The sequence below is a fragment of the Juglans regia genome, chromosome 16 (assembly GCF_001411555.2).
Source record: "Juglans regia cultivar Chandler chromosome 16, Walnut 2.0, whole genome shotgun sequence".
Lineage (NCBI taxonomy): Eukaryota > Viridiplantae > Streptophyta > Magnoliopsida > Fagales > Juglandaceae > Juglans > Juglans regia.
Genome location: NC_049916.1, coordinates 8,507,169 through 8,530,709, shown reverse-complemented (window position 1 = coordinate 8,530,709; position 23,541 = coordinate 8,507,169). Strand labels below are relative to the sequence as shown.

The 23,541-nt window shown below is 37.2% G+C and overlaps 1 protein-coding gene and 1 non-coding gene across 3 annotated transcripts in view; both read left to right on the top strand.

The window, feature by feature from the left end:
• The first annotated feature begins 1,165 nt into the window (after positions 1-1,165).
• LOC118344954 lies at positions 1,166-1,273 on the top strand. The gene has a single exon (XR_004798681.1). It is a non-coding gene; the product is annotated as a small nucleolar RNA R71 (small nucleolar RNA).
• A 4,740-nt stretch (positions 1,274-6,013) lies between these two features.
• Positions 6,014-23,541, top strand: part of LOC108997614 (cleavage and polyadenylation specificity factor subunit 3-II) — a 48,117-nt gene continuing 30,589 nt past the window's right edge. For both annotated transcript variants that reach the window (XM_018973967.2, XM_018973966.2), the window contains exons 1-10: positions 6,014-6,099; positions 6,197-6,374; positions 6,482-6,554; positions 6,788-6,905; positions 13,141-13,214; positions 15,440-15,576; positions 15,799-15,862; positions 17,181-17,246; positions 17,710-17,779; positions 18,075-18,179. In XM_018973967.2, coding sequence (XP_018829512.2) covers positions 6,027-6,099; positions 6,197-6,374; positions 6,482-6,554; positions 6,788-6,905; positions 13,141-13,214; positions 15,440-15,576; positions 15,799-15,862; positions 17,181-17,246; positions 17,710-17,779; positions 18,075-18,179 — 958 coding nt within the window. In that variant the 5' untranslated portion in view covers positions 6,014-6,026. The remainder of the gene's footprint in view (positions 6,100-6,196; positions 6,375-6,481; positions 6,555-6,787; positions 6,906-13,140; positions 13,215-15,439; positions 15,577-15,798; positions 15,863-17,180; positions 17,247-17,709; positions 17,780-18,074; positions 18,180-23,541) is intronic.

The window sequence follows — 23,541 nt, the reverse complement described above, 5'->3', positions numbered from 1 at the left end:
ACTAACTTGCTCTATCAGGATTGCTGTCTTCTTAACATGGTGTTTTTTCTTAATTGTACACAAATTTTTGAAAACTTTTGTATAAGTAAGAACTTGTTTAATAACATGCAAAGGATGAAGATTGATCTTTACTTGCCAGAGGTTCTCCAAGATTTCATTGCCAGAATCCAAAGTTCGCATACCAGATTTTAAAACTTGAGGAAATGGTACTTTAACTGGGCTCTTGATTACCTTGGCTTCCTTAGGCCACTCGGCACTATTATTGCTTTGTTCCTTTTCAACATCCTCTAACTTATCAGTTGTTGGGATGTGTAAGGACTTACCACTTCGTGTCACAATGATATTGACCTGTTTCAAATTTTCTTAAGTCATATGTTGACCTTGGAATGTAGATTGAGTTTGAGAGGGGAACTTGCCATACTCATTCACACTCAAAGAGCTCATCAACTTGGATACATGATTCTTTATCTCCTTATTTTCCTCAACAACCTGCATAATCAAAAACTCAAACTTTTGATTAGTTTTACCATGTGCCTCAATAAAAACATGTAAAGTATCTTCTAAGGGATTCCTAGAAGAAGATGATGCATGATACGATGTAGGATAAGCTCTAGGTGGCTGTGCAGGCTGCTGGTTTTCAGATTTTCAGCTAAAATTGGGATGATTACGCCACCCCGGATTGTAGGTATTGAAAGAAGGTGTAAAAATCTTCTTGTACATACCTAAGATATTATATTGTTCCTCATACATTTCTCTTATTTCAGCAAATGTGGGACACTCTTGAGGTAGATGATCTATATCACCACACACAAAACACGGTCCAAATGACTCTACACGAGTAGTCATGTGTGTTGGCTTCAAATCCTTAATTTTTAACACTTCTAACTCCATAGTAAGCATCTCAAATTTAGCTTTTAGGTTATTATCTTCTCTAAGATGGTAAATTCCAACACCATTTGGATTTCCAGTAGGCCGTGACCTATTTATACTCTCAATAGCACTATGTCTGGTCTAAGTGTGAGCTTTTTTAGCAAGTTCATTGAGATATTCTATAGCCTCATCTGGATTTTTCTGCAAAAATTCACCATTACACATCATCTCTATGAATTGGCACTCTCTAGGTGTAAATCCCTCATAAAAATAACTAACTAAGCGTCAATTCTCATACCCATGGTGATGACACATACTCAACAACTCCTTAAACTTCTCCCAAGCCTGATACAAAGTTTCGCTACCCTTTTGTGCAAATATGGAGATCTGTCTATTCAAAGCATTGGTCTTATGTTGGGAAAAATATTTGTTAAAAAATACCTGTGTCATCTCATTCTATGATCCTATGGATCATGGTCTTAGTAAGTATAACTAGCTCTTTGCTATATCCTTAAAAGAGAAAGAAAAGAACTTAAGTCTTATAACATCATCTGTAGCATTATGATTATGGAAAGTCGCAACTACTTGCTCAAATGTGTAAATAAGAATTTTCATTCTCTAAACCACGAAAGGTAGGAAGTAGCTGTATCATCTCTGTTTTAAAATCAAGTTGACGAGTGTTGGTTGGAAACATGATGCATGATGGTGTGACTGTGCGTGTAGGGTGGAGATAATCTTGAAGAGTTCTAGTGGGTTGATTTTCGTGTTCACTCATTTTTTTGATACTAGATAGATTGTCAAATAAAAGATTTAAAAAATTTGATTTTGACTCTACCGCAGGCCTACAAGCAAATCTACCAAAGACGTCTCTATATCTGTACATGCAAGGTAAAAAAAAAAAAATCTACTAAAAACTAAAAATACTACGAAAAGAAAGAAAAAAAATAATGCAACAAGCTAAAAGATGGAACGAAGTTACCGCATTTACAAACTGCTGAAGTAAATTATGTCTTGTATTGATCTTCCACAGTCTCCCCAGCAACAACGCCAAAATTTAATTACGTCCAAACTAGTACGTGGTGTTATAGAAGAAACATAACAAGACGTAAGCTTAAAAGAAAAGATCAAATGATAATATGACAAGAATATGAAAATTTTACCTAAAACACGTAATTAAAATGAGATTAGGGCATGAATAAGAAGACAAGTAAAGTTTTGGGCTTCCATCAACCAAGTCTAATACTCTAACTTTTTTAATCCAAACGATATACACAATTAAGAATTATAGCACAAAATTCCTAATTGGAAGATATGCCATTATATTCATGTACTTTCTCAAATTTAATTCTAGAATCTATTCTCCTTTTACAAACCACGATTTTTATATATAAAAATGAATATAAGATATAGAAACCACACTATGTTCACAAACAATAATGCAACAAAAGATCACGTCAATAACATGAAAAGCCTGTTTAAGTCACAATCATATATTCATAATCCTATAACTCAACAAAATCAAACCATAGCAAGATTTAATATAATTGTCTCAATTTTATAATATCCAAAACAAATAGAGAATTGAATCCTAAAATCTTAAACAATAATGCTTAATCTATGAATTAAGATATAGTCAAAATATTTTCACCAATCAATTTTTGCCTTAACCTTTAACCAAGATTTAGTTCTCCATAGAAGAACTAAAAAATAAACATAATATTTTTGTCTTCTCTAGATCTGTGCCTCCTATCTTTAAAAACTACTCAATTTCATGTTAATGATATGTTTATATATGGTAGGGAAGAAATCCTAATATCTTCATGATTCCCACATAAAAAATGCCTAAATTTTAGGACTCAGCTTGAAAGGCACGTATGGATTTCAGGAGTTTGAATTTAGAATCCTTATTAGAGACAAATTTGTAGCCCTTTAAAATAAATTTCTAACGCATCAAGAATCACATTAATCGGATGTGTGACTGGAAAGTTACGATTAAAAGACTAAAATATGTCTAGGTTGTTTCCTAGCGAATTTCTGACATGGACTTCTTGTTGTTTCCTTTTGTGATTTTTTTTTTCTTAATCCAAATTGTTCTCAAACCTAATCATTATCCTTATTTGAAGAATCCTACACTCGTTGAAAGTTCTTAACTTGTTCTAACGTCTTGTCCACTTGAAAGTCTTCATTTGAATTTGACTTGGCTTTGACTTGCTCTTTTATTGATTCTGAAATTAAACATAAAAACCTGCTTAGGAGCATCTCAAATTAAATAGAAACCCAATTCAAAAATACAAATTACTTTATATGATTTCTATTCATATTTTAGCATTTTAGTCCAATAATAGAATATTTAAAGTGCACTTTTGTACACTCATCACATGATCTCACATATTAATTTCCTTCACATTTCCATCTTATGGTTCATCTTGGTGCCAAGTGTCCAATACTATTCACTAAGTGTGCCTAAGATTTTATCAAGTGTTCAAATAAAACTTCTCTAATCTAATTTGGATATTCCATATTGTGGTTTTGAAAACACTGCACTTGATGCTACTATTGATGTTATTATTCACTTTGGGAAAAATGAAATAAACTTTGTACTGAAAAATCATAAAGATACACATTAACTTAACTGTGCAATTAGTTTATTGAAATTCAACTCTAAAGTGTCTCAAAATATACAAACGCGTTTTCAAACAAGCGTTTTGTCCGAAAACTGAAAATGAGTTTATTGCGTCATAAAATCTTAAATTTTCCTTTAAGTCTAATGGTGTAAACCATATCGCATTCTAATACTTCTAACTATCTCAAATAATTAAAAATCGCACTTTTGGCGCCATAGTGAGTGGTAATACTAACTATACTAGCATACTAAAACTTACGCGATTGGTCCATTTTTGAAACTTACGGAGTTTTCACAAGATTTCTAAAACCTATAAAAATTTCCCCATTGAATTTCTAGCGACTATTACAATTACTATCATTTTTGATAATTATATTCAAATGCCCGATGAAAATTTGAAAGTATTTTCCTAGACAAGCTCCCGTCCAAGAATAATTAATGGCCAATGGTAGGACATATGAGAAAATCCTTGTTTTCCCTCTAACCTCCTGATAGTCAAGGTATACCAGCTTCGTTGTAGTGATTCCTGCCCCTCCACCAAGAAATGAGTTTCTCGACTTTCCTATAGAGGACATGTCTCGTGAGGATAGCAATCTGAGTGTAGTTTATCTTTAGGAAGGATAGGTTTAGTACGATGGCTGTCCAAAAGAGGAAATTTTTCTATCTATTATAATTCAATAATGTTTTGTAACCTTTTTTTTCAATCATTTTGCTATGTAAAGAACAATTCACTTTTACTGTTTAATACATCATTTTTATATGTCACCATTTTTTGGCATATTTTCTTCCATTAGCCAATAACCACTCGTGCAAAGTGCTCACTACGTACTCACCACCAAGCGCATTACAAAATCCAATTGCTCACCACTCAGCAAGTGACGTAGGGAGGGATAGTGCTTGCCATCTCGGCGAGGAATATAAAGAGAGATTGAGCTCGGGCGGTAGGCGAGCAATACTGCATGCAAAGTGCCCTCCACTAGGTGAGCATTACAGGGTATGATTGCTTGCCACTTGGTGAGCAATAGCACAACAGAAACAAAGTGCTCGTATCCCAGATGAGCACTTTGAAAATAAAAGAGCTCACCACCTTGGCACTAGACTTAGAGAGAGAATGCGCTTGCTGCTGGGCGAGCATCTCGATGACAAAAAGAAGATAGAACAGAAAAATGTAATAGAGTGAAAAATTGAAGATATAATGGAAATGTGAAATAGGATGAGAAAATTCAGATAGGACGGGAAAATGAAAGAAGGATTTGTGATATTATAAAGTTTGAGAAAATATCCTAAGACTATATTATCTATGTGGAGTATTTTAGGTTAGGACTAATATTTTGATATTTACTTAATTATTTCTTTTGGTAAGATTTACTTATAGAATATTTTGAGAAAGATTATAACAAATATTTAGGTTTTGGATGGCCATATATATAAGAAAATATTTAAAGGTTGTATAAAAATTAAAAATCTTGGTCGTGACAGTCTATGAGTCATCTGACCAAGTGTTGGCCACGCAATTGGGAAAAAACCATCAAAAAAATTATTTTTGACTGTATAGAAACCTTTTCTAGTCCCAACATCATGTGGGCTTAAAACATGTTGAACGCGCCCCAAAAAAATGCCCTTGTAGTTTGAAACGGGTGGGCCAACTCGACTGAGGACACTGCCACCGACCTAAGTCGAGTGCAACGAAAAGTGCGCGCCTCCATTTATGGGTCAAGCATAGACCAATGCTCCCATCTCCAAACATAGAGACAACCAGTCAACTGTCAAGGATATTGATTTAAGTAAGTGGAGTTTTTCATTAACTCACTCAAAACAACAAGATGCAACACACCTCTAACTGCCACAACTCCTAATCGTGATAACATAGCCCACCAGTTGGATTGCATGAAAATCGTAAATGATAGGTTTCATTTGGAGACGTTTAGATTCGAAGATGACTTGAGTTGACTTGAAATGAGTTGAGATGGATTGTGAATAGTAATGAGATGAGTTGTAAATAGTAGTGAGATTTGTGAGTTAAAGTTGCTGAATAGTAATGAATAGTAGTGAGATGAGTTGAGATGAGCTGAGATGAGCTGAGATGAGTTACGAATCCAAACGTCTCTATCTTCCCAAGTGATGCTACAAATCATATTTTATCCCACTTTTATCAAACTGTAAAATGTAGTACTTTTCATCACCTTTAGATCATTCTTGATATTTTTAAAAGAAAATTTTAAAAAATTGATGCCATATTCTACCTTATTATAGTGAGATAAGATTAAGATAAAGGATAAAGACCTTGTTTAGAATGAAAAATCATTTTAACTCATCTCATCATTATAATTTTTTTAAATTTTCACATAAAATACAATAAATAATTCAATTTTTTCAAATCTCAAAATAATAATAATATTTTAATAATATTTTATTTAAATATTAATTTTTACCTAAAATCATGTTATCTCGTTAAATTATAGATAGGTTGGACCGTTATAGCTCGAAAACATGTTTAAAAAGCCAACAAGGCAATGCAAAAGGATCAATTTGAATGAAAGCGCGCCAAAGAGGATCCCAGAAAGAAAGAAAATTCCCCAGCATGGCGATCGAGTGTCTCGTCCTCGGTAATCCCAGTCCCTCTTTTCCATAACTGTCTACACGTTATTGATCTGACGGGTCTCTGTTAGTATTCATTACCTGTAATTTTTGTTTTTGGCTCAGGCGCTGGGCAACAAGTCGGGAAGAGCTGCGTGGTAGTATCGATGAATGGTAAGCGGATAATGTTCGATTGCGGGATGGACATGGCATATCACGACCACCGCCGCCACCCTGATTTCTCCCGCATCTCCGAGTCCGGCGACTTCGACAAAGCCCTCACTTGCATCGTCATCACCCACTTGTATGTGGTGCTTTCAAACCACCTCCTCCAGTTATCATTTATTTGTTCGTTTATTCTGTTTAATTAAAGTTATTGGCTTGGTTTACTTTATTGTGCATTGGGTTAAGCCATTTGGACCACATCGGTGCTCTTCCTTACTTCACTGAAGTCTGCGGATACCGTGGACCCATATACATGACGGTGAGTCTGAGACATGTTTGATGAAATGTTTGTCTCATGGCTTGTCTGAGGTTCTTTTTTTTTTTTTCTTTTTCTTTGAATGGGATGAAGATCATAACATATACTTTTGAAAATAATCTAAACATGTAAGCTTAGATTCTATGGACTCTGATTTCTCCCGTTTTATGTGGACATCCATATTCATGATCGGGAATTTGACTTGGATATTTATGTTGAAATTTTTTGCATTGAAGTATCCAACAAAGGCATTGGCTCCTTCAATGTTGGAGGATTATCGAAAAGTGATGGTTGAACGAAGAGGGGAAGAGGAACAATTTACCTCGGAGCATATTGTGGAATGCATGAAGAAAGGTACAAGGATTTTTTTTTTCTTGTGTTTCTTATGCTGTGTGATATAATGTGTGTGCTATTAATTTTTATATAGTTTAGATCAAGGCCAGTTGAAGAGTTTTGTATTGAAATTGGCTTGGCCTGATTGGATGGCTATGATCTATCTGGATCACCAACATGGCTGATGGGAACTTGACTCCTATATTTTTTTGGCAGTAAACCATGAGTCCTTTATGTTGCCGCAATTATCTTTGTTGAAGGCTTGACATGCTTTAATAGATATTAGTTTCCCACAATTGATGATGTTATACTGGTTTATTCAAGCTTTATTGCTACTTTAACATTTTTTTACCATTTTGACTAGTGCTTCTAAAGATAGGACTTATATGCAATTCTATGATTCTTGATCCTACCCTCGCGAAAACAGAGTTCAAGATCTCTGTTTTGCATGTCGTGGTTACAAGGATACTTGAGTTTTCTGCAATACAGTAGTTTCTTAGCAACTATATATTTTTAGGATATGAATAAATAGGGTGCCAGAATAAGTCTCTGGCCATCCCGGTGCCTTCGAATAGTGTTCTGTTGCCAATGTCTTCTCCAGCAAGGGACAAAAGTGTTGAAAAATCTTGGGATTTACCTCTGCCGCCGTCAATGGTGATTCTAGCTTCTCTAGTGCAGGCGAAGCTAGAAGTTGCCGACTCAACCTTAGTATGGTGTATCGAAACAAGGTGGTGCTTTGGAGAGTGAGACCACTGGTGGTGTTGGATGCCTTGTTGCAATCACCTTCTCCTGTGGAAGGTGGTGCCTTGGAGTAGGGTTCTTTGTTTCCTTCACCTTGCCTTATGAGGGAACAAAGGAGGTTGGGGGTAGTCTAGATGTGCATGTAGATGGTGCTTAGAAATGGGGATTGTGCCGAAACTTGTGATCATCAAGGGAGGGAGGAGCTTGGTTTTGATCCAATACCTTTATGTTCCTTGCCTCTGCATCTCAACATGGCGGTTTCACCTTCGGAATGGGTGTTCCATAAAGTGAGAGAGATTCAAGATTCTGTGGGAATTTCTTGTGAGGGCTTTGTAGAACAATTTTGGGCATTGCTCATACCTATTGAGTTGGGACATTCTCTATCTTCAAAGTTAGCCTCAAAACAAGGTAGGGAGTTAAAGAGATTTGCATGTACAAAAATTATGATAACAAGATAGGGAAGTGAAAGCCAAGGAAGAACCAAGGGTAGGGCGACAAATTTGCTTTTATGAGGCCCTAGATCCTATCTTGGAATGCTTGGGGCAAAATGACCTTATCAAGTGCCTCCATATGAAGAATTTGCTTAGCCTTTAGAAGGCTGATACTATATGCTTGCATGAAACTAGATTGAGATGGATTGATAGAAGTATCGTTAGAAGTTTGTGGGGTTGTTGTATGTGGGATGGGCTTCTCTTGCCTCTAAGTGGGCCTCAGGTGGTGTCCTGGTGATATGTGATAAGAGGGTAGTGGTGAATGGAGGAGTGTATCGGGGAGTATTCAGTGACATGTCATTTTAAAAATGTGGAAGATGAATTTGTGGGCTCGTGCAGGAATATACAAACCAAATTTGGATAGTAGTAGGAGAGTTTTGTGGGAAGAGATAGTTGTTTTGCATAGTTGGTGGGATGTGCCTTGGTGCATTCGAGGGGAAATTTTGCAGTCCATTCAAAGCGTTACTGGGTCCAAAGCCGCTATTCTAAAGCATGCAAACAGAGAGGAGTTTGTTGTTGGAAAGACAGTGGGAAGGCCTTCCTCGGTCAAAGGTGCCTCGTCTGCTTCAGTTTTGAGGTCACGGGCTGGTAGTCCAACTGAGAATAGCTTCGCGGCAGAAGGAAAGGGTAAGACACTTGTAGGGGACAAAGGCTATTAGGTGACATTGGGTGAAGTGGAGGGGATCTTTTGGGCTGTCAAAGCTCAATTAACGGAAGTTATGGAGTATGTGAGTGATCTCATGACTAAAGTGGATAAGGGGCTGGACCCAGTCGTGGGTTTGGGTGGTGGGTTGAAAACGGACAAGGGGGGCGGGGGTAGATCCTACGAGTTTGAAGGCCTCAAGTGCGCCGACAAAGGGCATTTTGACGCCATCACAGATAGGGTCGGTGGACGCAGGCGTCACTGTTCTCGTCGGTGTCACTTAGGACATCGGTAGCTTGTTGTCTGACTGCCCTTAGTCACCAGTTGCTAATGAGGTTGGTTCTTTTTCAGTTTAAGATGGGGGTCCTTCCAGGGTCTTGAGTACTTTGAAAGATGAAAATGGGGTGACAAAAGGTAGTGCTTCCCCTACTTGTTCTATTCATGAGGGAGCAGTAGGGTCTGACAAAGTGGCATAAAAAAGATTGTCAGGGGGTGGAGCACATACAAGCATTGTCCTTGTCGATGGAGGGAACCCTTAATGGTGACAACAATGGATAGCAACCATTTAGCTGTTGAGGAGGTTCGGGCTTTGAATGCAGGATATGGCGGAGAGGAAATATGGGTTTGTCGTTGGTGCCTTGTGAGGAGGAAGGTTTCGGGTCGGCAGTGCAGTTGGGTATTGTGTCTGGAGATCATGTTGTCCCCATGGTTTCTCTCCCTCCTATAAACAATATAGCGGGTTCACCATCGGATTGGATTCTGCCTAAGGTTAACGAGATTCAGCATATCGTGGGGCTCTCACATTAAAGCACTACTCATTGCGATAGAGGCAAGCCACTCGCTTGAAACCAAATCAAGTTTTAAGAAAAGCAGAGAGTTAAAGCGTCTTTCGTGGGCAATCAACTACGACGCTAATGGTGGTAGCTCAAGTCGAGGGAAGACTAAAGGGAAGGCATCATGAAGACATTCTCGTAGAGAGAGTTTCGGGGGGAGTATTAGGGCTTGTTTGTTTTTACAAATGAGATGAGTTGAGATAAAAGTTGAATAAAATATTGTTAGAATATATTTTTTTAATATTATTTTTGTTTTGAGATTTGAAAAAGTTGAATTGTTTATTTATTTTGTCTGGAGATTTGGGAAAGTTGTAATGATTAGATGAGATGAGATGAGATGAGTTGAGAAGTTTCCTGAAAACAAATGAGGCCTTAGTCTTATGGGAAACAAGGGGTTGGGGAGGTGTGTTTTTATTCAAATTCGGGCTTGGTGTATTTTGGGTAGTTTTTCACGGGCTTTTTGGGTCTTTAGGAGCTCTCTTGTATGGGCTAGGTGTTTTCTTGTATACGTCCAGTGTACTTGGTTACTCCTATTGATATATATAATACTTTTATTTATATAAAAAAAAAAAAATTCTCAAAGTTTATATTTGACTTGGACCTCCTGGATTTACCTCTTCCAGGGGGTGCACTCACGTGGTCCAATAATCGGGTTTTGTCTTGATTGGATAGATTGTTGGTATCTTCTTCTTGGGATGCACATTTCCCAAAGGTATATCAGAAGAGATTATCCCGGATTAGCTTGGGTCTTTTTTCCATTCTATTGGATTGTGGAGACATTCATGGGGGTCAAGGATACTTCAAGTTAACCCCTAGGGGTTAGCTCAAGTGGTAAGAGCCTTAGTCTTGGTGATATGTTCCATTTAATGTTTGAATCCTTGGGTGCAAACAATTTATAGGGGCCATCGGACTAGTGGAGTCTCCCCTTAAACTGCCCGACGTGCACTTGTGAGAAACTCCTTGCCGAGGGCCTGTTCACCCTTGTGATTAGTCAGAGCTTTAAACTAGACACTCGGTGCCAATAAAAAAATATACTTCAAGTTTGAAAACATGTGGCTTCAAGCTGATGGTTTTGTGGACATATTGAAACAATGATGATCATCTTATCAGATTCAGGACATCCCGAGTTTTATATTAGCAGGCAAATCAATGGCTATGAAGACATGGAATGTGCAGGTTTATGGGGATGTTGACTGCTGGAAGAAGTCTCTTATTGAGGAGTTGTAGGGTTTGGAGAATAGGGTGGAGGGTAGTGCTCTTTCGGAAGAGGAGACTTTGAGGAAAGTTAATATTGATCCTAGACTTAAGAGGGTGAGCTTGATGGAGGAGATTTCATGGAAGCAAAAATCGAGGGATCTTTGGCTAAAAGAAAGGGATAAGTGCGCACAATTTTTCCTAGGTGGCCAATTCTCATCAGGGGAACAATGCTATCGAGATGATTAAGGCTGATGGTGTCGCCTTTCGGAGCTTTATGAAATTGAGGACCACATAAGCCACTTTTATGAGAGACTTCTTACGGAGCAGTTTGCTTGAAGGCCTAAACTTGATGTTCGAGTACTAATTGGTTGGAACGACCATTTGAGGAGAATGAAGTTCTACAAATAGTAAGAGGGATGACCAAAGATAAAGCTCTTGGTTTGGATGGCTTTACCATCGCATTTTTCATGTTTGTTGTTATATTGTATGGGGAGATATTATGAAGGTTTTTCACAAATTATATTCTTATGGTAAGTAGAAAAAATTCTTAACGCAACTTTCATAGCACTTATCCCAAAGTGGGTGGCGACTTAGATGTGATGGATTTTCTCCCCATTAGTCTTGTCAATGGGGTTTATAAAATCATATCTAAAGTTATTTCCTACCCCATGACTATGGTTATGGAGATGATAATCTCAAAATCTTAGAACGCTTTTGTCAAAGGAAGACAAATTCTGAATCAATGTTAATTGCCAATGATTGTTTGGAGAATAGAATTATATTGAGAGTGCTGGGTATTTGTTGCAAGCTTGACATGGAGAAAGCTTATGGTCATGTTAATTTAGACTTTCTATTTTACTTACTTGGGAGATGTGGCTTTTGGGAGAGGTGGTGCAATTGGGTTAGGTATTGTGTTTCCACGGCCCGATTCTCGGTTGTGGTGAATGGCATTGTAGTTGGCTTCTTCAATAGTACCCATGGATTGAGACAATAGGACTTGTTGTCTCCTTTCCTCTTTGCTATAGTTATGGATGCACTTAGTCGGATGTTGGGGGTGGCGGTTGGAGGAGGTTTCCTTGCAGGATTTTTGGTGGGGTGTACTAACAATGGTTTTGTTAATGTCTCTCATCTACTGTTTGCAGACTTTACATTACCTTTTTTTCGGACCTTGGCCATTTCCCTCTCTCTTTTGGATTGCTCATACATGATGCTTTGATGGTAGACCTTTTGGGCATATCTAGTGGTTCCCCTCAGTGGAATGTGTGTTTTATTAGAGCTAATCAAGATTGGGAAACTGGTGCAATTTTTAATTTGTTTAGCTTGTTGTATGCCACGAGTGTTGGTAGGGTTGAGATAGGTAGAATGGTTTGGATTCATTCTGGAAATAAGAAGTTCATTGTTCAATTATGTACAAGGTTTTGTCGTGTCTGAACATTGCACATTCTTTTCCTTGGAAGTGCGTATGGAAGAGCAACATGCCTTCCAAGGTCACTTTCTTTGGTTGGACTGCATCTCTTGGGAAAATATTGACCATGGATATCTTGAGGAAGTGCGAACTAATTGTTACTTCACTGTTATGGATTGATATTTCATGCGTAAAAGATGTGGCGCATCGGTGTATCATTTATTATTTCACTATGAGGTGGCAAGGGTGTTATGGGACGAGGTTTTTAATAGGATTGGAATAGTGTGGATGATGCCTAGGAGGGTGGTGGATCTTTTTACCTTGTTGGAGAGGCTTTTGGGATAACTCTCAAATCGTTGTTGTGTGGAACTTGATCCCATTATGTCTCATGTGGTGCATTGGAATTGAGAGGAACGGCCAAAGTTTTGAAGATCATGAACACTCATTGGATGAACTTAGATGTTTTTTTTTTTATAAGTACTTATATGTTTCTTTTTCCATACCTTTTTTCTTTGGGCTTTGGCTATTGTATTCTATGGAACTAGTGCTCACTATTTTCTTGAGTTCTTAACTTGTAATTAGGTTTTTGATTTTGTATGTACTTGTGCTATGCCAATTTACTTGTTTCAATAAATTTTTTTCTTGTCAGAAAAAAGGGGCCCACCCACCCACCCACTCACAAAAAAGAAAAAACACACACACACACACAATTGCTTGGTCTCTGAAATAATGTCTGTCTTTTCCCCCTCATTTATCCCCCCTCATTTATCTTATGCTAGGCAGTATACTGAGAATGAAGCACTTTTGCTAACATGGATACATATGTAAACAAAGATTCTTCTTTTCTGGACATATCTATGCTGCCCAACAGTCTAAATCCAACATCTGCTACTTCTTTCCACATAGATTTTTGCTTTTGTTTTCTTGATTTGGTTCCTCATTGCAGTTATAGCAGTGGATGTAAAGCAGACGGTACAGGTTGATAAAGATCTTATGATTCGTGCCTACTATGCAGGACATGTAAGGCTTCTGAACTTTACCTACAAATTACATTCTCAATTGGCAAGCATGCTTGTGTGGGTTACGGACTCAATTGACAGGTCATACTTGTCTAGACCTCTGCCTTGCCTACTTGAGCCAATTCCTGTCTTGCAGTTCCATTTTTGTAAAGATCTTCACCTGGGGTGGTTAAAAAATAAAAACATAGAAAAATGGGTTGAATGCTTAGGAAGCAACACATCATATAGTAGACATAATATAAACATGGGGATTTTTTGGAAAGTGTACATACTCATAATTACATACGTAAATAACACGAGCATGGACTTGCACTGTGCATGAAATGCCTTAAATTGTCTTTCACTTTTCCTCATTGGTTAGTATCCATTGTTGACTCCCGTGAGTTAGGGTTAGCAAATCTCAAAGATTTTGATTTCATCCGTGGCCACGGGTTGGGAACCCATACATAAGGATGACAATATTGGGTGTACTACCAGCGTGTCCATCCTGGCAATGCAATATGCCCCTTAACCACATGGTGTCTTCACTGTCGTAGCATAGGCCATTACATATCTTAACTGTCATACCTCATCATAATCATACATGCACATTTTTTTGTCATATCTTGCCATATCATATCTTGTCGTATAATGGATTTATAATGAAATCATAAGCTTTCATAAATGTCGTGATACATGTTTTCTCATCATGACTTTCCATAAAATATTTTGATGCGTAATTCCTTGCATATAATCATGAATTTTCATAAATATTTTGATGCATGACTCCTCGGCATCCTCGCATAAAATCACGACTTTTCATAAAATATCGTGATGCATGTGTAAATTAACAGGAACTTATGCATGAAATCATGACATTTATAAATTTATCATGGTAGTAAAAAATCACTTCTTTCATGACTTGGGTATGTTAAAAGGGCTTCCAATGAAGGGTGCACATACATACTTTTTTTAGAAAAGACATCATTTACCGTACAACTGTGTAAGGGTATGATCATGCTACTTACCTCATAGTATAAATCCAATATTTCTGACACGTGATCGATCACCTATAAAATAGGCACTTAACTTGCATAAATTTTCAACTGTGCGTAAATCTCTAATTAAGCACGTACTTCGTAGTTAAAACCAAAAAACTTAAATAACATGTGTTTCCCTAATATCTAAATCCTCATTACCCTAAAATATCATCACTCGCAAATAATTGATATCCATGCCATTTCTCCAAATAGTCATGCGATTAGACCCTGAAGATATTATGACGCCTAAACATGAAATTTACTTATCCAACTCATGATTAAAACAAATCCATGATCTGTCAAGAGCCTAATGGCCTGATGGGATATGGCCTGGTTCTCCAAATGGAAAACTTGGATTCGAAACCCCCCACCCCCTTCTATAAAAAAAAAAAAAATCCATGATCCACCGGATTCCATCCACTCAAAACACTTAATTCATGAAATACAACCCACTTATTCCTAAGTCTACAACCTGTAACTATTCATTGACCCATATAACCAACTTGACCTAGATGGTAGCTACCATATGAACCCATAATGCATGCACTAACCGGTAGCATCTATGGAAACCAACTATGAACATACCACTGTTGGCACTAGAATACCAACAGATAACGTGCATGAGAGACTTACGGTGGCTTGCTAGGGAGATGGAAAACCAAAAAGGATGGGAGTGTTGGTGGTGCAGCGGTGTCTATAATTGGGTGATGGAAATAATAGGGTACATGGCTTGGCAGCGCAGCAATGCCTTGCTTGGCGTCGGGTGGTGTTTTGGATGGCACGGCTGACATCCTCAGTGCACTTGGAGGTGTTACAATCGGCTGGATTGAAGCCTGAGGCTAACGATGGAGGTGTTACCATCGGCTTGTGACCTATGGATTTTGAAGCTTGATTGTTCACCTTTCTCTTGCCTACTTGAAGTGGCAGACAAAACTTTACTTTATCGGACTTACCCCAAGTGATTGTATTAGTTGATGCAACACATTCCTGTGTGCCCACAAAGGATGCATTTTACGATTTTCCATTTTTTAGCATCTGACTGACCTGGTTTTCATCAGAAGAACTTTAACATAATCATCTCCGATAGCAAGCAGCTTTCAATGGTTTGTATGAATAACTTGGAGAAAGCAATCTGTTTTTTTCAGTCCATATTATGGGTCCATCCCATGTTGTTCATCAAGATTTCCTTGTTTATTATGTCCATAAGGTTCTTGGAGCAGCAATGTTTTACACAAAGGTGGGAGATTCTGCTATAGTTTACACGGGAGACTATAATATGACACCAGATAGACATCTGGGAGCAGCTCAAATTGATCGACTACAGCTGGACCTTCTAATCACAGAGTATGCAACATATGCATGTTTAGATTATTATGTGCTTATCTATTGTTTTTCATGTTTCCTATCTACAATTTTAGGGCAATATGTCTGCCTTTAGTCTCCCTACTTTTGAGCCACGATATGTATGTTTCCACATGGATTAGGGAGACTTTCAGGACCATATTTGAGTAAATTTTGTTGAATGGTTTATGATAGAATATTATGTTCTCTCTATTCTCGTTACAGGTCCACATATGCAACAACTATACGTGACTCGAAATACAGTCGGGAGGCAGAATTTCTTAAAGCTGTATGAAAATAACAGCACTACTAAATCTCAAATATTTTTGCACATACTATTTTTTTTTTTGCTTCGTTCTTGTCTCCAATGTTTATAATTTTTGGAGGTACAAGGTACGACACTTGTGCTTCCAACTTCTTGATATTGATTCCTTTATAAATCATGCCTCTAATCAAGTACTTTTAGTTTTAACGAATGTTGAAATAATCAAGGCAGTCAAAATGCTAGTTCTTAAATATGATAGTTCTTGTTGTACTGTCAATTTTTCAGTATGATTTTGGACACATGATAAAAAGGTCTCTCATTGTATGGTACTTGTCGCGTTGTAAATTGGACACCACTTATTTTAACAATAAAAATTTTATGAGTATTTTCTGATTATTGTGCACTAATATATTGTTATGTTATGGAAGAAAAAAATTATGGAAAAGGGGATCCAAATGAGTATGGACCAAATTAAGTACTGAGTTTTTTTCTCTCTAGCATATGTTTCACATTAAAAATTCATATTTTCTTTTCTTTCTCAATGATTGCTTTCTTTAGATATGCATGTGTCTACATATACTTTATTAGTTGCTTGTATTATTGTAACAACCCAAGGAAAGCCCAAGTCACATCCGGGCTTATAGTAAGATCACCAATTGTCATAGTGCGGATTGAATATAGGAAGGTGGTAAATGAAATCCCACTTGCAGTAGAAGTTCTCATTCTTTATAATGATTCCTAGGGATTTCAATTGTAACCTTGCATATCAAATGAAATCCCACCTCCCTCCCAAGCAAGTGTTATGAGTATTTTCTATTTATTGTGCACTAATATATTGTTACTTTATGAATGAAAAAATTATTGAAAAGGGGATCCGAAAGAGTATAGACCAAATTAGTTACGGAGTTTCTTTCTAGTTATGCTTCGCATTACAAATTCATATTTTCTTTTCTTTCTTGAATGCTTTATTTTGATATGCATGTGTCTACATATACTTTCTTAGTTGATTGTATTATTGTAACAACCCAAGGAAAGCCCAAGTCACATCCGGGTTTATGCTCTAAAGGACCAGTCAAGGTTACAGTTGAAGTACATTGGAATCATTATAAAGGACAAGAACTTCTCTCCCATAAGCAAGTGGGATTTCATTTACCACTTTCCTATACTCAATCCGCGTTATTACAATTGGTGATCTTACTATAGTATTTTTTTGAACACGCGAATACTGGGGTCAAGAGTAATATTATGCATGTGTTTGTTTGTTTGACTCATAGTTAAAGGTTTAACATATATGGCCTCCAATAATTCTTTTCTCTTTTCTTTCCATAACAAACAAATGTAGGTTCATAAATGTGTTCTGGGAGGAGGAAAGGTGCTCATTCCTACATTTGCTCTCGGAAGAGCTCAGGTGTTGTCATCAGTATAGCTGTTAATTTATATTTTTTTCTAAATTCCAATTGAACTTTAAGTTTTAAGTCTGTACTTTATTCATATGAAATTTCGCCTATTATGTCTTACCTGATTAAAGGAATGTAATTCTGTTGGATTGGTGTTGCATTTAAGTGTAGTGGTGAGTGCTTGATCACCTTCTGTAGTTACATTTATTCTCTAGGTTTGATACTAAGATACCATATCATGTAAGATGCTATTTTATTATATTGTTTTTGTAACCTTTGTTTTCTGTTTTCTGTTACATGTCATGTAAGATCATCCCTATCTTTGTCTAGTGCCTTACTGCATTCTGATACTCTTTATCAAGTTTTTGATGCATCTTAGATATCTCACATGTCAGCTCAATATTTACATTATGTGGGTTTCTTGTGAACTAGTCTCTAGTAATATTTTTGACAATCAAATCCATTATCAATTAGGAGCTCTGCATCTTGTTGGAGGATTACTGGGAGCGAATGAATTTAAAGATTCCCATTTACTTTTCATCAGGTTTGCCTTGTTGGATGTTCTCTCATTTAATTGCATGCTTGATGCTTGGCCACAATTTACTGGGTGATTCATCAAATGCTAAGGTGATAATCACCAGCTCAATGAAATTGTCTTTAACAGGCTTTTTCCTGGTTCTTTCTTGTATGTATTTATCCCCATGTTGGGATTTTGCTCCTTTTTCAATTATCTTTGATGGAAATGTGGCCAAGCATTTTACTAATGTGCCAAGTTTTTCAATAGCTCTCTTCCTATAAGTGTTTCCCCTGAATTGGTGATTAAGATATTTGTTTTTTAGGTCTGACCATGCAAGCCAATATGTATTATAAAATGCTTATCAGTTGGACCAGCCAGAAGGTGAAAGAGACATATTCCACACGTAATGCATTTGATTTTAAACATGGTAAGTTAACATTGCTATCTGTTAATTCTGTATGATTTAATATTGCTCTGTAGGATTTAGAGATGCAATTCGCTCTAATATATATTCACAGGTAAGAAAGAAATTATTGAACTAAAAGTTTTTCTGAAGCTTCTGATTCTGCTACCATCAGCTGCCTTTCTAACAAGATCAATTTCATAAGATATATATGGCAAGGCTTGCTAATCTTTTTGTTAAAACCTCTTAGATTTTTTTATAAATAAAATTTTTATTAATGTCAATAGGCATAGCCCAAGTACACGGACTGTATACAAGAGAAACACCTAACTAGGAAGAAAAAATAGATACAAGCAAATCGTGGAAAGTGAGCCCATTATAATATAAGGCTATTTCCCAAAGAAATAACTTGTTGAAAAGAAGCTTTTGAGTTCCTCTAGTGAACATTCCTTAATATTGAAGTTCTGGTTGTTTCTTTCCCTCCAGATATGATGGTCCATATTGGTGCAATTTGAGGGATACTATAAAAGTTTCTCCAACTAGCTATAATATTGACCACCCTCCTAGGCATAACCCACACTACCCTAATTCTGCCAAATAAATCATCCCACAGGGCCTTGGCAGCCTCACAATGGGGTAACAAGTGATCCACAGTTTAACCACTTTTCCTGCACATACAGGACCAATCAAATACAATGACTTGGCCTTTTTGTAATTTTTCCATGGTTAGAATCTTCCCTAATGATGCAGATCATATAAAAAAGGCAGCCTTTAGAAGCGCCTTACTCCTCCAAATGGTCCTCGAAGGGAAGTGTTTGTTACCTTGATTGATGATGGTACTCTAAATGGAGTGTGCAAAGACTTTTCCTTTCTTGGAGGGACTCCAAAACATCTGGTCTACTTCTTGATTCCCTATTTTGGTGGAGTAGTAAGCTGAAAAATTATGTAACAGCACTAACTTCCTAGTCATGGGCCGCCCTGAGGAAGTTAATGTTCCATTGAGAAGAGCCACCTGGAAACTCCAATAGCTCTGCCACCAATAGTTTTTGCTTGCATGCAATGAGATATGCAGTAGTAAAAGTGTCCTTAAGCACTGTATTGTCACACCAAATATCATGCCAAAACTTATCCTCGAACCATCCCCCACCACAAATCTAATTTGTTGAGCAAAGATTCCCCAACCCTGTCTAATATTTTTCCACAAGCCCACAACATAAGCACCTTATGCCTCTAGAGAGCACCATTATTTGAAGTCTATCATTGAATCCCCAACCCACCACCACCTAAGATCGGGGTGCATACCTTATCCCAGTTGACCAGGTGAAATTGAAATTCTTCATGTAGTCCACTCCAAAAAAGTCACGTTGGAGCTTCTTAATGTGATTCAGCACATCGGCCCGGAGGAGGAAACATTGAGAGATAATAAGTAGGCAAATTGAGTGAATGCTCATGTTTAAGGTGATTCCAATTCCTTTTGACAAGTACAACCTCTTCCAACTTGCCAACCTACACAATCTTCTCGATCAATTCATTCTAAGATACCTTGTAAACCCACGAGTTAGCCAAGCTCCTTAAGTTGTTGGCATTCCCTACTCGGACCATTTCAGACTTGGTAGTGGTAGCCTACTGGGATGGTCTTTGTTATCTGGACCCTCAGCTAACAACACAAGGTGTACTTCAACAAGCATATCATGTGGTGCGGTCATACTATTCTGGAGGAAAGAGTTGACTTTGGCATCAATGCCACACCTTCGTTATTGTTCCTTTTCTCTATTGCATCGAATATTTCCTTATTTGTGCATAATAATGTTTCTAAGTTTCAATGTGAAACTTGTGAACTTGAAAAACACCATCGCATGTCATTCCTTCTAGTACCAACAGAAGTACCAAGACTTTTGCCATTGTTCATACTGATGTTTGGGGGCCTTCTTGGTTTGTGTCTTTGTCTGGGCATCATTTGTTTGTTACTTTCATCAATGATTTCTCTTGCACATTACATTGATCTACATGTTGAAAAAATAAAAGTGATGCACCGTCTGTTTTCAAGATATTTCACAAAATGATTCAGACCCAATTCAATTTCTCCGTCAAAATCATTTGTTTTGACAATGGAAGCAAGTACCTATCTAATACTCTTCATACCTTTCTTCATGTGCGTGGCATTGTTCATCAAACCATGTGCTAATACAGCCAAAAAAGGGTGTGGCTAAGAGAAAGATAGAACCTTCTAGAAGTAACTCATCTATTGTTTACTATGAATGTTCCTCATAGTTATTAGGTTGATACCTTGCTCACAGCAACATATCTCATTAATAGAAAGTCATTGCGTGTCTTGGACTTCAAGACACCAATTGGAATTTTGTCCACATCCATATCTTCCAAAATTTGTATTCCTCCCTATGTCTTTGGATGTGTTTGCTTTGTCCATCTTCATTGGAGTAAACTAGATCCTTGCGCCCTTAAATGTCTCTTCTTGGGTGACTTGGGTTCTCAAGAAGGCTACAGGTGTTACCATCCTCCAGCTCCCAAGCACTTTTTGCTGATGGATGTAGAAATACCTATTGCTGATGAAGGTCTGACGAGGCACCTGTGAAGGAACTAAAGGTTTACTCCAAATGTAAGGCCATGAGAGAAGCTCCTAGCCAACCATCTGACATGGGTCTTTCTACTAATAACTCTGATGTAGATCCTCTAATACCTACTGGTAATGATTTTGATCTTCCTATTGCACAATGCAAAGTAGTGAGGTTTGTACTCAACATCCCGTATCTAAGTTTGTGTTTTTCCAGCATCTTTCACCCTCATTTCAGTCATTTATATCGAAATGGTCCTCTATGCCTGCTCCTTAAAATTTACAGGAAGCACTTGGTGATTGGAAGCAATGTGATAGGAGATGAAAGCCTTCAATAAAAACAATACATGGGATTTATTTGAGCAATGCAATAGGAGATGAAAGCCTTCAATAAAAACAATACATGGGATTTATTTGAGTTGCCTATTGGAAAAGGGGCAGTGGAATGTGAATGGGTGTTTACCATTATGCACAAAGCCGATGGATCCGTAGAAAGATACATGGTCAGATTGATTACAAAAAGATACCCGCAAATTCAAGGGATTAATTATGAAGAAACATTTGCATCAATATTCAAGGTGAATTCCATTAGCATTTTACTTTCACTAGCTGCAAATTTGGACCAGTCATTCATCAGTTTGATGTAAAGAATGTATTTCTTCATGACAACCTAGAAGAAGTATATTGGAAGTTCTCACAGTCTTTAGTTTTTGAGTTGTAAACGTAAGTGTGTAAACTCAAAAAAGCACTGTATGGTCTACAATAGTTACTGAGGGCATGGTTTGAAATATTTTCCAGAGCTATGCATAAGTGTAGTTAAAAACAAAGTCAGGCGGACCAAACACTACTCATTAAGCATTCTCCTCATGGATGAGAAACTGCTCTCATTATATATATCGATGACATTGTGTTGACTAGAAATGATGAGGAGGAGGTGCAAAAACTAAAGCAATCTCTTGCCAAGGAATTTGATATTTAAGACCTGGGAAATTTGAAGTACTTTCTGGACATTGAGGTGGCAAGATCAAGACATGGCATATTTTATTTATCAAGGAAAGAGGAATGCTAGGTTGTAAACCCATTGACAATCCTGCGGAGCAGACGTTGCATATGCAATAAGTGTGGTATGCAAATTTATGCACTCATCACATGGAATTTCCATGTGAGCTGTCTATATAATCCTTAATCATTTGAATTCTTCACCTGGTAAAGCTTTGATGTTTACTCAACATGGTTACCTGAAAAAAGATGCCTACACTACTACTAATTGGGCAGGTTCAGTCACCGATATGTGATCTACCTCATGATAATGCACATTTGTTGGGGAGATCTAGTAACTGGGCATGGCAGGAAGCAATCTGTTGTTGCTAGATCCAGTGCAGAGGCTGAGTTGCTCTAAGACTCATGAAAATATTATGACCGGAGATAGTTTTGAAGGAATCGGTATGTGTCACCAAATATCCCATAAGGTTGCTTTGTGACAGTAAGCTGTGTTTGGATGTTGAGATGATCTGAGAATAATAATATTTTGTGGGTCCCATTGAGATGTGTTTGAATGTAAATAGGTTGAGATATGTGTTTAAATGTATGAAATAGGTTGAGATGAGTTTAGCTTTTTTATGAGAAGTTGAAAAAGTAGTGAGTTCCATCAATAATTAGTTTGAGATGGGTTGAGAGTTTGTGTTCCAAACATAGCTAAAGGCTGCTATTAGTATTGCACACAACCCCGTCCAATATGATCAAAAGCATATTGGGATAGATAGACACTTTACGAAAAAGAAACTTCGTAGGCATCATCTCCACACTTCTCGTGAAGACTGGATAACAGCTTGCAAAAGTCTTGACAAAGCGAGTCACAAATAATAATTTCCACACAATCTTGGATAAGCTCTATCCCTCAGCTTGAGGGAAGTGTTGACAGACTTTGTGCATAATTAACGGTGATAGATTTGGCGCTGGATTGGTGACAGATTTGAGGCTCAATTGTCATATGATTGTCTTGGAAGATTAGCTCTCCTGTTATTTGATGATTCTATCATTAGTCTAAGATCTCAACATATTTGTTTTGATTCTATGGCACTTGTATAACAGTAGAATACATCAATGGGGAACTTAAGCTATGGAAGTTTTTCTTGGCAATTTCGTATTCTCTCATCTTCTATGCTATTTCAACAAAATCTACTTATCTTTTACTCTAGTTATTTTAATTTACTTCGAGTTTCCTGTGCCAAACCTTTTACTTACTAGGGTATTTTAGAGAGGGTTTCTTTTCCATGTGAAAAGACTACTGAGAATTTAGCCACATGCCCTTGCTGGAAGTTGTACTTGTTAGATTTGTGCTTGACTTGAACACATTATTCATTCATGCAATACATTGTTTTTCCTTTTAAGAATGCCATTTGTGCTTATTAATTATGTTTTCAAAGAGATTACATTTAGGAGTGGCAATAACTATTCATTTTAGTCTTTACGTAACACCACTTGATCACTGCAACTGTGTTGCATATGCACATACTTGCAGATTGGATGAGTATTCTCATTTATATGACTGCAACTGTGAAAAATATTTTGTTCCTATTAAGAAAAAATTCCTTTCCTCCCCACTCGGTTGAAATATTGTTATCCACAACATGCAAGCTACATTTGCAAGATATGCCAAATTAGTCACAATGACAGCTCCCTATAATTACTCATACAGTCCAGTTTCCTGGTACACAACCAGTCCCATACTGGGTTCTGTACTAGGAAGAATTGGACTATATAACCAATTATGCATAGCCCTTATAGTAATTTGTCCTTTCGATGCCATAGAGA